This window comes from Sphaeramia orbicularis, chromosome 21 (assembly GCF_902148855.1).
Source record: "Sphaeramia orbicularis chromosome 21, fSphaOr1.1, whole genome shotgun sequence".
Lineage (NCBI taxonomy): Eukaryota > Metazoa > Chordata > Actinopteri > Kurtiformes > Apogonidae > Sphaeramia > Sphaeramia orbicularis.
The window spans coordinates 28,261,827-28,277,612 of record NC_043977.1 but is presented as its reverse complement, the minus strand read 5'-3'; the positions used below and the strand labels follow the sequence as shown (position 1 = coordinate 28,277,612).

General features: G+C 35.8%; 1 protein-coding gene across 9 annotated transcripts in view; it reads left to right on the top strand.

Moving 5' to 3' along the window:
* dgkh (diacylglycerol kinase, eta) overlaps window positions 1–15,786 on the top strand; it is an 84,805-nt gene that overhangs the window by 24,787 nt on the left and 44,232 nt on the right. For all 9 annotated transcript variants that reach the window (XM_030124571.1, XM_030124569.1, XM_030124567.1 and 6 more), the window contains 5 exons: window positions 2,715–2,819; window positions 4,483–4,615; window positions 11,613–11,719; window positions 11,983–12,108; window positions 15,152–15,254. In XM_030124571.1, the coding sequence (XP_029980431.1) occupies window positions 2,715–2,819; window positions 4,483–4,615; window positions 11,613–11,719; window positions 11,983–12,108; window positions 15,152–15,254 (574 nt within the window). The remainder of the gene's footprint in view (window positions 1–2,714; window positions 2,820–4,482; window positions 4,616–11,612; window positions 11,720–11,982; window positions 12,109–15,151; window positions 15,255–15,786) is intronic.

Below are 15,786 nucleotides of genomic sequence, written 5' to 3'. Positions count from 1 at the left end.
CAGGCCGCATGTTTTAGACCTCTGCTCTACATAGAAAAGCCCACTGGGATCAAGCCCCACACCTTTTTACTGTGTGCTCATTGCATGCACCATGCAAAATCACGATAATCATCTTCATTCATCTGTATAAAAGCAGATGGATGAAACTAACAGAAATGTTATGCTTAATTTTTCCACATCATTTGTCACTGTTTGCAAATAGCTTTTGTAATGGCATTATTTGGTTGTATCCATTCATCTTAGGATGTTATACTTCTACCAGTAACTATCATTTAAAGGATTTGCTTGTATTTTTCAATAATGGGTTTTTTTGGACTAAAGAGTGTGAAATCATTAGATTTTCCAGTGTTCGGCACCAATGAAAGGCATTCACAAAATTACCGTTTTTCCTTGACAGACTTCTCAGGATTCAGGAGTAACCACACATTGATTAGAGGTCATGGCATAGAGTGTTAACAAGACAGATTAAGGTGATCAGATAGCAGTCAATCGTGTCAGTTAGTGCACAAATATATTTTTGGCTATTGGAGGCAAATATGAAATATGTGAAACACCACTATTAACCCATGAAGACCCAGTGCTACTTTTGTGGCAGTTCCAAAATATTTTTTTTTCTCAATATTTAGCTTTTCTTAATTTATCTTCATTTATTATGACATTATCCTCTGTATTTTGCGTTTTTTCAGTGAACATCGGTATTTTCCTATATTTAATTTACTGATCATGTAGATGTTCATAAAAGCTCAGATTAAAGTTGATGGGTATTATATCAAAAACAAAGAAAACTGAAGAAAAAGTGACTTTTTCAGCAAAGTACATCATTAACTAAACATAAACCAGTGTGCCCATCCATTGTCTTTGATCCAACTCCATGGGTTTTACTGGTGAATCAATGTTGTAGAAGATGACAGTGTTTCCACGTTCACTACGGAGCCTCTGAATGTCCTAATGGGTCAGACCTGATGACCATGAAAAGCTAACGAACTGCATTTTACACCAATTGTTTACATGTATTGATAGGATTAGTGGATCAGCAGGTATTAAATATTTTAGATCATTAGATGGTTTTGGTCGTCTGTGGCTGTTTGGGTCTTTATGGGTTAAAGTTAGAATCACATTTCCATTGAAAATGGTATCATTGATGCTTAAGTGGCATGAACATTATCTCTGTAAATATATTATTGTATAATAAAGCTTTGTTAGATGATAATCCAGAAGGATGGTTAGTGAGTGTAATTGTGCAGAAAAAGCAGACTTACAGCAGACTGAGCTTTTCACTGTAGGTTAAACACTCCATACACACTCATACAAGACACACAATAAAACCATACACTCAAAAGTAGACATGTGGGTGTTTGGTGTGCTTCTGCTGTTTGTCCACACTTTGCAAAAGACCCTAGATGCTAAAAAGAAAGGGGGACAATCTGAATTGCTATATCACAAAATTATTAATTATTGATGCGTGGTGAGAAGTATACTGTTTTGTAACTGTAGTCTGTTCCATTTTTTTATTCAACTAGTGAATATGTGTTTAGTGTCTTATTCAAATTTGCCTTAAAAATGAGTTTTAAATGAATTATTTTGTTTAACAGTTTTTGCAACTCTTCATTTGTCTTGATCTAGTATCCAGTTTAGCAGCCATTCCATTGTTTTCTGCTTCTGCAAAAGAGTCTCGACTAGCCTAGATTCATATCACATGAGACCGGATGTCATGCAAATCAAATAAACTGTACGTGAGCTCATTAACACCTGTGGCCTTTTAAATATACTCTGCTAAATTGAAATTTTATGGTGACGCAGCATTTTATATCTAGCCATTTGCAGCTTGCTTTGCAAATATCACTCCAATCTGCTCCCAAGAAATCGATTGCTTTTTTTTTTTTTCACAGTGACAGCACTTTGGCTGATGAGACCATCCGGTCAAATCAAGCATCAACAAGCTGCGACAAGGGTCTTACATTAATCTGTGTTGAAATGTGTGGGTACCTGCACAGAAGTAATTAATTACAAAAACATATCTTGCAGAGGGAAGGAAATTCCGGCTACTAGTTCATGAATATTGAATTTTGTAATATTCCCCTGTGTGCTCTGCTCATCCTCACTTCTCTCACTAAGGTGAATAGGGATAACATAAGGATTTGATGAGTTGAGATGGAGATGGAGAGAAAGAAGAGAAGAGGGAGCATTAATAAGTGATGGGGTGTTGAAAGGGTGCTGTGTGTCTGTAGGGTTATCTACAGGGAGACTGTACTTTAAACACACATACACACACACACACACACACACCAGTGAGGACAAGGGGAGGGGGGAGAGGAAGCTCTTAGCCTTTACTGAGGCGCTCCGCCTGTCAGCACACATCTTCCTCAAAGCAGCATGGAGAGCTGAGAGCCATAGAAAGAGAGGGTTGAGAGAAAGAAATGCAGGGGTGAAGGAAAAGACTAACTCAGGAAGGTGTTAAGGGATGAGTGAGCTAGACTTAATGAGAGAGCGAGAGAGAGAGCGAAAGAGAGAGGAGAAAAAGAAAGAGGGAGGGGGCTTCTCATCCCTTCTCTCCCTTAAAGACAGAGCCCATCGCTCTGTTCTCTCAGTGGCACCGCAGGCAGAGGAGGATAGCACTGGAAATATTTCTGCCTTTCTTCTATTTCTCTCTCTCTCTCCTGCCACAGTACTGGTCTTACTCCCTCACACGTGCATTTATCCCTCACTCTGTCCAGGTGATTACTCCGTTCCGTAGACTCATTCTCTGTGCAGAAAACAGAAAAGAGATGGAGGACTGGATCAGTTCGCTGAAGTCTGTCCAGTCCAGAGAGCATTACGAGGTAAGAGCCCCTTTCCAGATCAGTCAGACAGTCACAGAAGTTTGTGTGTGTTCATTTGTGTGTTGTTAGGAATGATTGAAGATAAACCAAAAGAGAAAAGATGGGGAGTATTAACAGATAGTGGCGCTGGAACAATAGATGTGTGATAAGGCGTAGCCTCTTGTGGAGATTCAGAATGTTGTGCTTTTTTGCATATTCTAACCAAAATATTTCCTCTTAAGTGACCACATCCTGTTAGATTTCAAAGATTTAACTATCTGTGTGGAAACACCAGTAGTGAGACCACAAAGTGCAGTAATAATAGTTATATTGTACATTTTGTTTTGTAACATGATGCACAGTTCTCTGAGGCCATTGAAGCACCCCAGAAGTTGTTTATGCTGAAACAAACACACCCATGTTGATACTCAGAGCCTCACAGGAACAGTAACCATGCCTAGGCATGTAAGGGCGGGCATATACAGTCACAGGTGCACAACTCAGAGATCCATACAAACACAGGCAGAGCAGACGCACAATATAAACAGTATGCCTCTGTGATGTGTGCATGTATACTAACTCACATAAAAAGTGGACACATGCTGATCTTTATCAAGTACTTTGATTCTGTATCACCCCAATTTTTTTTCATTATGTGACTCACTGGAAAACACACGAACAGGAAATGATAAAAGTCTGCTGTCCTGTCAGTTACCGCTACACCCATTTTTATGCTTGTTTTGATGTTAAAGACAGTGAAAAACCTAGAAGACAGGACAACAGCAACAACAGACTAAAGCACCATTCGGAGATTGTCTTACAAAAAGACCATAAATCTGTGGTGTGTCAGCAAAAGCTGCAAGAAAGAACTAAATACGGCCAATGTGTTGACAGTGGCAATTTGTGGCGAGCGCAGAGAAAAGGGGAGCACAAGAAATACAGTGCTGCATGTTAATGGATTTGATTTGCGAGGGAAATCTTATATAAGACCCCGTCCCACACCCCCTACTGCACTGCAATGCAGCAGTACCCCCAGAGCTCAGACACCACAGGGTACACACATGTTTGTGCATGCATGCATGCACACCCCTGCCAAGGTGTCAACAGCATGTAATGACTTTGTTCTCTGCTGTACCACTGTACGAATCAGCCTGTCCCAGTTTATCAGCACCTGTTACAATTTCACTTACGAAACAAACTGTATCCAGGGCTGCGCCAACTACTGCAGACGCAACGCCCACACTTGTACAGTACATTACTCACATTAGCTTTTGCTCCTTAGTGGACTTCTGCTATACATTAATGTATAGAAGCATGCAATATTCTAGACCAGGAAATGCTTTTATGAAATAAGTGAGCAGCAGGAGTAGAATAGTCGTATTAATGTCACACACAACTGTCAGATGATGGAGAGCCTCACTAATGTATATGGAGTCCTTTTATGGATCTGTTGGCAGCAAAAAAGACAGAGTTTTTGAGGAAAGCTTCTATAATAGATAATAAATGAACTGTAAGTGGTTGTGAAATGTATTGTATACATATTGTATATTTAATTTTTATTTTTATGATTCTTGTGAGTTTGAAGAAAAATGACAGCCATATTTTATTAGTGTGATGATGTATTGCTTGCCTTCCTGTGATTGTAATCTCAGTGCTGTTAACCTATTTTAACCTCCCCTTTCAGACAGCACAGTTTAATGTGGAACATTTCTCAGGGATGCACAACTGGTACGCCTGCTCCCATGCACGGCCCACCTTTTGCAACGTTTGCAAAGACAGCTTGTCTGGGGTCACTTCTCATGGCCTCTCCTGCGAAGGTGAGTAACGCCTTCAATGACTGTACAGTACGTGTTCACTGTCAAACATATGCATCAGGGTTATGAAATGACACATGTACATATCACATGTATAGCATGTTTTTTTAATAAATTCATTGAATAATTAAAAAAAACACACATAAAGCCATATTTCTTATTACATTTTGGATTACATACCCAACATGCATAAGGCACGTATCCATATATTATTGTTTCTCTGCTTTTTTTCAGACCTTTTGAGCAAATTTTCCATAAACACATAACAAATAATATAAGCTGTCAAATATTTCCAATACACAAAGTACAGTTTTCCAGTCCACGTCAGACCAGACCCAAATCATGACCATGTTGTTCCTCTTTTAGGTTCAAGCTCCTTGGTCAAAATAACATCATGTAATATTGTTTTAAGGAGTGTAATTTGCAACACAAGAAAATAAGTGTTACATAAAAATGTGAAGCCATACATCAGCAACACATGATGCATATTGTCGTATCATAAACCCTTAATGTGTGCGTTAAGGGATCTGTATTTGCACAAATGTACAGACTGTATTTTCTTATCTAAGACACTACTTAAAATAGACTTCGTTCGTTTGGTTAAAAAGGAAACATACTGTACCGTGGTGATGTAACTGACTTTTTGCAAGTACAAGTCTAAGAACTGGCTGGCCATTAGGTACATTACTATTTTGCATAAAGACCTGTCATTAAAGTCAGAAAATTCTTTGTTTAAATGTCTTTCCAAGTGGAGCAGATTGGATATACTTGCGCCAGCGTGAGTCTTTGAAACGCTACGGGTTTTAGAACTGGATGCCTATCAAACTGTTGGCTAGAAATAGTGAGAATTAAAAGAATAAATGTTGAACTGCCAATAATTCTTTTGAGACTTACTAACGTGGGATGAATTTATGTTATATTTTTCATTACATAAGCCTCTTGTTAACTTATTTAAATTTTGAGTCAGCATTTGCATCTGTCTATTTACAAAGTACCAAAAAAAAAAAAAAAACTGAGAATGACGCAACATCTCCTCACCTAATCTGTGAAAGAACAGTGTGGCTGTTAAGGGGAAGGAGGTTGACATGTGAGAATGACACAATTTTTTTTTTTTTTTTTTGCTTTCTTTTAGCTGGTGTGAAGTGTCACTGACAGGCAGCAGATCTTAAACGAGCACCATCTGCATATGTTGGCGTTCTAATTTAGCTAATGTTCTCCTGTGTGTTCATTTCGCATGTGTGCACACATTTCGGTCCATGTGTGTGCCGGGTTAGGTGTGTATGTGTGAAAGCAGTAAGAGTCTCTCCACTGAGTGCTCATTATCAACTACAACGAGGCCCTCTCATATCCAGAGCAGGAGGCAGAAAAGAAGAGACACAGAGAAATGGTGAAAGAGAGAGAGAAGACCAACTCATTAGAGCAGCATCTGCCTCTTGTGATTTAAATCAGCTTATCCTCCTCCTCACTCACACACTTTAACCAACAATTGGAAAATGCAATTGACATCACTGTGCCTTCATAAGAACAAGTCAGGGTTTACAGTGGACAGAACATACTTAACGCTGTACTAGATTCTCATGTTCATTTTTTTTTTTTTTTTTTTTTTACACACTGCAAAAATCAAAATCTTACCAAGTGTATTTTTTTCATTTCTAATCAAAATATCTCATCACACATAAAATGAGACATAATCACCTAAAGCAGGGTTGTCAAACTCATTTTAGTTCAGGGTCCACATTCAGCCCAAATTGATCTTAAGTGGGCCGGACCAGTAAAACAATAGCATAATAACCTGTAAATAATGAGGATTCCAAATTTTTCTCTTTGTTTTAGTGCAATCAAAATTAAATTATAAAAATATGTACATTTGCAAACTATCCAAACAAAAATGATGTGAACAACCTGAAAAAAAAAAAACTGAAATTTCTTGAGAAAAATAAGTGCAGTTTTAACAATATTACACATCAACTTACCATATATACATGCATATTACGGATTGGATCTACAAAGGCACAAAATATTTAATAACAGGAAGAATAATTAATAATTAAAATTTCACTTTCAAAATTTCAGGTTTTTCGCACTTTTTTTGTTAAAGGATAGTTTGTAAATGTTACTATTTTCATCATTTAATGTAAGTTTTTACACTAAAACAAAGAGAAAAATTTGGAGTTGTCCTTACTTATTTATAGATGTAATGTAATATTATGTTTTTCACATTAAACTAAGAAAATTTGGAGTCATTATTTATAGGTTATTATGCTATTATTTTAGTTGAGATCACATTGGTCTGTATGCAGAACCTGAACAAAAACGACTACGACATCCTTGATTGTTAATATCTTAAGTGTAATTTTTGCTGATTCATCCTGCGGGCCGAACTGGACCCGTTGGCGGGCCGCATTTGGCCCCCGGGCCACATGTTTGACACCCCTGACCTAAAGAGTAACTTGTAAGTGAGATATAAGAACTTCTTTTTAGACAATAGATCTTGAAAATCTTATTTCAAGAAATCTTACCAAGATAATTTTCACTTGTTCCATTGGCAGATTTTTTTTTTTGCTTGAATTAAGCAAAAAAAATCTGCCAATGGAGCAAGTGAAAATAATCTTGGCAAGATTTCTTGAAAGAGTAACTTGTAAGTGAGATATAAGATAATTTTCACTTGTTCCATTGGCAGATTTGTTTTTGCTTAATTCAAGCAAAAAAAAAAAAAAAAAATCTGCCAATGGAACAAGTGAAAATTATCTTGGTAAGGTTTCTTGAAATAAGATTTTCAAGATCTATTGTCTAAAAATAAGTTCTTATATCTCCCTTACAAGTTACGCCTTAGGTGACTATGTCTTATTTTAAGTGTGAGGAGATATTTTGACTAGAATTGAGAAAAAAACACTTAGTTAGATTTTGATTTTTGGGGTGCACATTTGTATTTAGCTTTATTCAGCACTGGAAATAGTAAGAGATGAGTCCTTTTTGTCATCTCCTCTGGAATCTGATCAGGAGGATGGGATCAGACAAACAGGCATCAAACAAAGCTGAGCTGCTTGCATTTGTGCACCAGGAGTATCATAAAGCTCCCAAAAGACTAGTGAAGAGCATGAGACAATGCATGAAAGCTGATTTCTGGACTCTACAGTTAAAACATTAGTATTGTGCTCAAAAAATCATGGGAAGAAATGCTTCTAGGACCCAAAAAAGAGTTTGTTCAAGGTGCTCTTTGGAAAAAGGGATTCATAAAGTAGATGACAAACAGGAAGTAAACTCCAGGGCACTGTCTTTAAGCATTAAAATGCCTTTATTCTCATGGCATGGTCATATATTCTTTAAAAAAAAGACCTTAAAAGACACTTCAACACGTTTCAGCTCCAAGCTTTCATCAGGAAGTCAAACAAAACAGAAGCCTAGAAAACTGTTGTAGGTCCAGACCAATAGGAACCTGCCAACTTTTGCAGTATTGTGTTGTTTACAACTGAATATGAATGGGTTTTCTTTGTTTTAAGGTCTAAATAGTGTTTTTTCCTGATTTTGACCAGTATTTTCTTGACTGGGGGGGGTGTATCTCCAGTGGTAAATAAAACTATTAACTATGCTCAAACACATAGTAAAACCAGCAGTTTCTTCATTTCACCCTGAGGTGTATGTCTATATTGAGCACAGAAGTTCCTCAGTTCCTGCTCCAGTAATACTGTAGAAAACACTACAACAAAATGAGAGGAAGTGAAAAGTGATGGATCATCTTTGACAGTTCGATCAACGCTTTGTGAAAGCTGTAGAACGACGGAATGAGAGAAAACGTGAGGAAAACAATGTCTCTATTAAATGTTGAGAGCAGCCAGCCAAACAGTTGCACACCAATCAGCGCAGCTTAGATTTCCCTTCGATTTCCTGCACAGGACAGTCAGTGGGGATTGATTTGTGCTACCTAGCCACAAACACACACACAGACCAACTCTCTCTATCTCTATTTCATCTACACACACACTCAGTGTTTTGTTCCAGTCTGGTTTGTGAATGCTCAGAGTATGGCCGAGCCATTAAGAGGCAATGGTATCATGTCCTCTTCATTCTCTTAATGCTCTGCTAATGCTCTTTAACAGCATTTAGCGGTGCACATGATAGAGACATTGATTGTGATTCCGGATACAGTATGTCTTTGACTTAGTTTGTATATCTGTAGACTGCCTAATTACAAGGATTTTTGTTATGTTTATTTGCAAGGGTGGGGTAAATGAAAGCAAACTTCCCCACATTACAGCCATTATTTATGACTCTGCTAAGTACTTCATCTCTAATACATAAGAGAAAGTGAGAGAGCGATGCTTCTCTGCCTATATGGCATTAAAGGAAATATATGTTGTATTTACATTTTAATGCTAATTACATCGTCATGTACATCAAATGTTACCATATGCCTTGTTAAATAACTTAAGTACAACTGTATGGTTGAACATACACCTATAATCACCTATTGATGCAAAGATTGTGTATACCTTGGAATAAAAATTGATGGTTTTCATAATGAAAAATGGAAACCCATGTAATAGTAATAGTGACTCTAACACTGTATACCAGTGTTTTTTCACCTTGGGGCCTGGAATTCAAATAGGGTCGCCTGAAATTTCAAGTAAATGATAAAAAAAAAAAAAAAAAAATGTAATTACTAACAAAAAATATATGGTGAGTTTAGAGCGACAATCACATACATAAAAAATATGACAAACTCTGAAGCTGAAACTGAAGCACTGTGGTTCTGTTTGTCTTTAACATGTTCACTGTGGTCAGTTTCAGATGCTGCAGCTCTTTCATAATTCATAGTTTGAGTTAATGTTTGTTCAGTATTAATTGTCAGCTTTGTAAATCCAAGCTGGACTGACTGTACATATCCTGACCAAGGAAAATAAAATCCTCACTTTGTGCATTAATCTCAACCTGGCTTTTCTGCCTCCGTCCATAATAATATACATTATATAGACTAAATGTCGTCTAAAATTAATGTTTATTTGCAACACAGTATAGTAAACTATTACATGATCAAAAACAAATTAATTTTAGCCAAAAAAATGTCTTTGTTTTGAATGTCTGGGGACGCCAGAAATTTGTGATGTTAAAATGGGGTCACGAGCCAAAAAAGTTTGGGAACCACTGCTATATAATATTATACTATGATATTTTCTGAGTATAGTATAGTATGAAAATCTCAGACTATGAAAACTAATGGAGGCACAGAGATTTTTTTAATCTGTACAGAAAATTGATTCTTATTTCTACTTCAGCCGTTTTAATGGCATTAATTATCACTTTTGGATAGACCTTTTTTATTTCAAATCAAGAAAGAAGATGCATATGAGTGTAACCTAGAGTCAGGAAACAGCATGGTGAAAAGTATCTGCTCACCATCCCATCTAGCTCCCACATTATCTTCTTACATCTTATTTGTGGATTTACAACAACAGAATGATGGCAACAAACTGTAAGCTGTATTCTAAGCTGAAAAAGGCTGTTATTTTCTTAAAATGCAATGACAGGATTTATAAGAACATCATTACATTTTCATTAGATTTTCCTTCCAAAAATAAAAGCTTCTATCACTGGATTGAGTCAAAAGGCAGGTGTTGCAAATGACTGTAATAACATTAGTTTTATAGCTTCCAATTTACAAGATGTGGAGTCTTGAAGCAGGAATAGAAGAAAATGCTTCCTACATGGTCTGATTCATCCATATTTTCCAGCTTTCCTATTGTGTTATGGCTACTTTATAATGAGCCTGTACTGATGACTGTGAGTCAAAGTAACAGACATTTACTTTCTGCTGTTCACGTCTGTGCAGAGCTGCAGAAAAACACACTTGTATAACATGTGCACGTTTTCAGCGCCGAGCAGAGCAGGTAAACTGTGATAGCTCCTGGATAGTTTTTGGTATTGGATAGAAATAAGTAGATTGAGGTTTGCAGTGTGAAGCTCAGTCCTCATGCTTTAGCCTCTATCTGTCAGACGTGTAAGAGCAGAAGAGGCTTAGGGAGGTTAGTAATTACACCCACTGACATCTCATTAGGGCTTGATTCATTATAACATTGTACTTTGCTGGGCGTGTTCTGAATCATGTATCAATGTCCAATGTTTTGGGCTTATGAGGAAATGTAGCGTTTTGTGGATTTTGCCGGTTTTAGATATTTACAATTAAAGTTCACAATATGCTGTGTTTTTGAAGATACTTTAACATTATACTATCTGTTCTATTTTACTGTTTTGTATCATATAATATTATATTATATCTCCCCTTAGCCATCTCTCTAAATCTTATTGAGATATGACTTTTATGAGCCACATTGTCCAGGCTTATATTAGATGCAAAAATTGCATTACTTGTTTGCACTGTGTTTATGCTTCATTCCACTGAAAGTCTTAAAATAATATCTTTCCCATCATGTACAAATGATATTTTTTCCCAGTTTGAATGGTGGCACATTTCTGTTTTAATCAAACTGTGGTTCATACATCAGTCAATCAATCAATCAATCAATTAATCAATCAGTCAGTCAGTCAGTCAGTCAGTCAGTCAATCAATCCATCAATCAATCAATTCATTACAAAATTATTATTGCAGTTAAAATTGACAATTCACTTACAAGACACATTTTGTAATAGGACTCCCCAGAAGCAGTCCTCAGCTTATAAAAGGGGGCCCTTAAACATGTGATAAGAGACACAATTTACATTATAAACTTTAATAAATTCAAATGTTCTAAATAACTACGAACATATTTTAAAATAGTTGCCTATCTATCTAACAATGTTTCATTTCATTTCCTTTTCCTGAGTTCTATTGTAATCTGTATTCCAATATTCTCAGATAATTTAATAGTCAGGCATCTATGTACCATAACACCATTTATGTAAACTTTTACTATTTATCTTTGTCTATCAAAAATGCTGAGTAAAATATGTAGTAAAACACTCTCAGATTGACAAATGTTTTTTTGTTTTTTGTTTTTTTTTATAGTGTGCAAATTCAAAGCCCACAAACGCTGTGCTGTCCGAGCTACTAATAACTGTAAATGGACAACGCTGGCTTCCATAGGGAAGGATATCATTGAGGATGAGGATGGGGTAAGTTGTGTGTGTGTGTGTGTGTGTGTGTGTGACTGTATAAAGTTCTTTTTATTGTTATCCTTTTGTCTGGGAATGAATTCTTTGTTTGGAGACATTCATTTGTCTCAGGGTTTTCCGAGAAATAGACAAAAGTGTTCCCACAAGCAACATTCAATCGATGTAGACAGCATAATGTGTTTTCTTCTTTCTCATTATGTGTGTATATGTGTGTGTGTGTGTGTGTGTGTGTGTGTGTGTGTGTGTGTGTGTGAAACCTACAGATTGCTATGCCTCACCAGTGGTTGGAAGGCAACTTGCCTGTCAGTGCCAAGTGTGCCGTGTGTGATAAGACATGTGGCAGCGTATTGAGACTGCAGGACTGGCGCTGCCTCTGGTGCAAAGCTATGGTAAGACATCTGCCACATATGCATAAATTCAGAATGCTTAATTTCCTCTTCCTGAATAAGATCAGCAGTTAACAAGATTACACATTGCACAATACAACAAACTGATCATATAAATTAGAATTGTTACGATCACAAAAAACATATAATCACTGTGTAGAGCTTAGATTAGAATGGATTTTTAAAATATTGCTTCCACCATGTTTTAGTATTCTTATTACCGCACCTGACAAACATTCAGTAGTTAACAGTATTTCACCAACATATGGGTACTTCTATGAAACTGGGTTCATTTTGGTACCTGGCACTTTGCCAGCTTTTTAGACCCAATAATAAAAGAGAATTTTAGACATATTTCCCCCCAGGATGTACCTAATGATGACCTCAGATAAATGCAGAAACAATTATACTCTTGGTCTGAGCCATCCCAAAATGAATGCATTGTAATAAAATATTGGGGCCAAAAATAGGACCAAATTGGGACATGAAAAGCTACCTAGGTGTCAGTACATTTTGTCTTGAAAACATGGCTTGAAATGGTCTTATATACCGCTATAAATAAAGACACTGTTAAATTTGTTGATCCTTGTGGTTTTTCTAATCCAGACATGTGGGTTTTTCATGAATCTCAGTCTCATTCCAGGTTTTGTATGTGACCCATCATGTCCACTTGCGTTACACGCAGAACCTGCCCATTTAAATGCACATAAATCATGAATGATTTTGTAACAGCAGTCATTTTTGTGAAACACTCTGCCTTGCATAATTAGTTCAATTGCCAAAATGTACCTGTTAGAGAATAAAAAGATATTTGAAAAAATAGTAGTGGGTAATTTTCGTGTCCTTTTCACCATGTTACATACAGATTTTTGGTTTAAATATAATGTAAAATAATATAAAAATGTGTTTTATCTGAAAACTAGTTTCTCTTTTATCTCAGTAAGTATTTTTAAAATAGACCCAAAGTACTTCCAAACTTGCTTCATAACATTAGTCTACATCTGGTTTGAATTTTTAGCCCCATGTCCTGCTTTTAGGAACCAGTTTCATAGAAGCACCCATATCCCAACTGCACTTTTCTGATGATGAATGAATCTTAAATACACAGTTCACTAGTCAAGATGCATCCGTTATTTTATCCATTATTTGCTGCTTCTGTTCTCAGGCTTTGGAAAACTTGCCTTATGGCTTGTTTGTATGAAACTGTTAAAGCGTCTCAGTATAGAATGTGTATGGGTTTGTGCATTATAAGCCTTCATACATTCATGGAGTATATAAAAGGCAGAATTTATCATTCTTTCTTAATAATCACTATGCACAATGTAATTTTTGTCATTTATGTTGTTAATTTGCATTTGAATGACAATGAATAAATGAATGAAAAATTGCTGTATTTTTAATTTGTAAAATGAAAAGTGAAACGTAAAAAATCACAGGTAAATTCTAGTGACAGACCAATTCATTAGTGTGGCCAATTAAACGGTGCCAACAGGATATTGGCAGAACTTGGCTGTTGAACAATGACTGATGGCTAATATTAGGCTTCTCAAATAGAATTTGTTAGCTCAACAAAATACAGATTTTCTGCTCCAGTGTTTTTATATCACCCTTCAAAATCCCAACCTCTTTTTAAATAAATCTATAGAACTGTATGTGGACAGAAGTATTGGTGCACATTACAAACAGGGACTGCAAAACAATAATAATAAATATCACTGCTATAAATGTTTTATTGTGTTGTTAAGATTAATTTTGTTTACACTATTATCTATACTTCCAAAAAGAGTTATTTTAATGTAATTTTGCTTAATGTTGAAACTTTTTTTTTTAATCATCATATTTTCACACATTTTGAAATTACAGGTAACGATCTTCTACATAGAAAAATCAGCCTTTATGTATAAGAAATAGTGATCAGACATGTATTTTGATAATTATTGACAGTAACTGATAGGAGCATTTCTAGCATTAAACAGGAATGAGAAGTCCCACAAACAGTAGGTGTGATGTGTCCGTATACAGTCACGTAAAAAAAATTATTAGACCATCAAAACCCATCAAAAACAATGGTTATGCAATCAAGTACTAACTCCTGTGTGTATCATGTGACTAAAACAGACAGAAAAGAAAACGTGGAATGTCTAAAAGCACTGTTTTTGTCAGTACAATGCCATAAATATTGATGTAAGAACTGAAGTGATTTTGTTATTATCAAGAAAACATGGAAAATGGATAGATATCAGCTCTGAAATTAAACTCTTATGAGCTATTTTTGTTGTTATCATTATATTTGTCCAAACAAATGTACCTTTAGTTGTACCAGGCATCAAAATGAACAAAAAATTGAAGAAAACAAGGGGTGGTCTAATAATTTTTTCCACGATTGTAGAGCACCTATATAAGTGAACTCTCTGGACATTCCATTTGATGATTGTTTGTTAATTTTTTTTTTTTGTTTTTTTTTTTGGGTCATTATTCATTGATATTCATTGATGAGACAATAATTTGAGTACAAGATCTGTCTCTAGAGGGGACTGTGATGTGCCGATCAGGCGAACTAAAACAGGTCAAAACACCATCTCTGTTATAGGCAATAAGAGCTGGAACGACTATTCATAAAATCTGTATTGTTTTTTTTTTTTTTTTTAATTGATTTATTTCGAATATGAATATGATACAAGCTTCCTGATTACTACTATTTGACTTCTTTGCACAACATAATATAAAAATGAAAATTCAAGGAAGCATAAAATAATGGTACACGCAAAAAGAAAAGAAAGAAAAAAAAAAGTTTGAGGTACACTTTGATGTACTACAGATGGAAAACACCTCTCGGCTAAATCCGACATATTTACACAAAGTAATGTTTTTATTTGTACTGAGTGTTCATTAATATGCACTGTCCTCATCAAATAAACAAATAAAGAAAGAATATTAAAAATGTAAAAATGCTTTGCCACTAAAAATTGTGACTCATATCTTATTTACTCATTTGGAGCGTAATGACTACATTAATGTTCACCTGCGTTTGGTGTCGATCTTCTAGGTGCACACAGCTTGTATGGACCTGTACCCTCGCAAGTGTCCTCTTGGTCAGTGCAAAGTCTCTATCATTCCACCCACAGCGCTCAACAGCATCGACTCAGATGGTAAGCAGCACCGACACGAATAACAGGTTTTGTGCATTTTAAGATTCAATGTGTGATATTACACCATTAATACCTCCACCTCCATTCACACCTAAGAATGTTTGTTTTGCTTGTTATGGGCTTTTTAGTTAAGGGGATATTAACCCTTTCATGCATAGTGGTCACTACAGTGGACAGTTATTCTACAGTTGTTCTCTTTTATAGTCATGGGTTTTGTTGTTTTAGTTCCATATCAGCCAACACAATGGGCGCTCATGCATCATCCCATACACTTCAGTTGATACCATTACTGTAACTTTGCTATTCTTGATAAAACTGATCTGCAGTAACATGTTCGAGCGTAAAGTAGTTGCTTATTGTTTTTATTAGACTGTAATTAACACCAAAAAGTTTTTTTTTTTTTTCATATTATTGTCATGAAATGAGTAATAACTAGTATTAGAGTATGTTAAAATGGGACAAAACATCAGATTAGCAGCATGAAAAATGTTTTTATTTCATAGTTTTCACACAGCATATTAGTAAATTCATA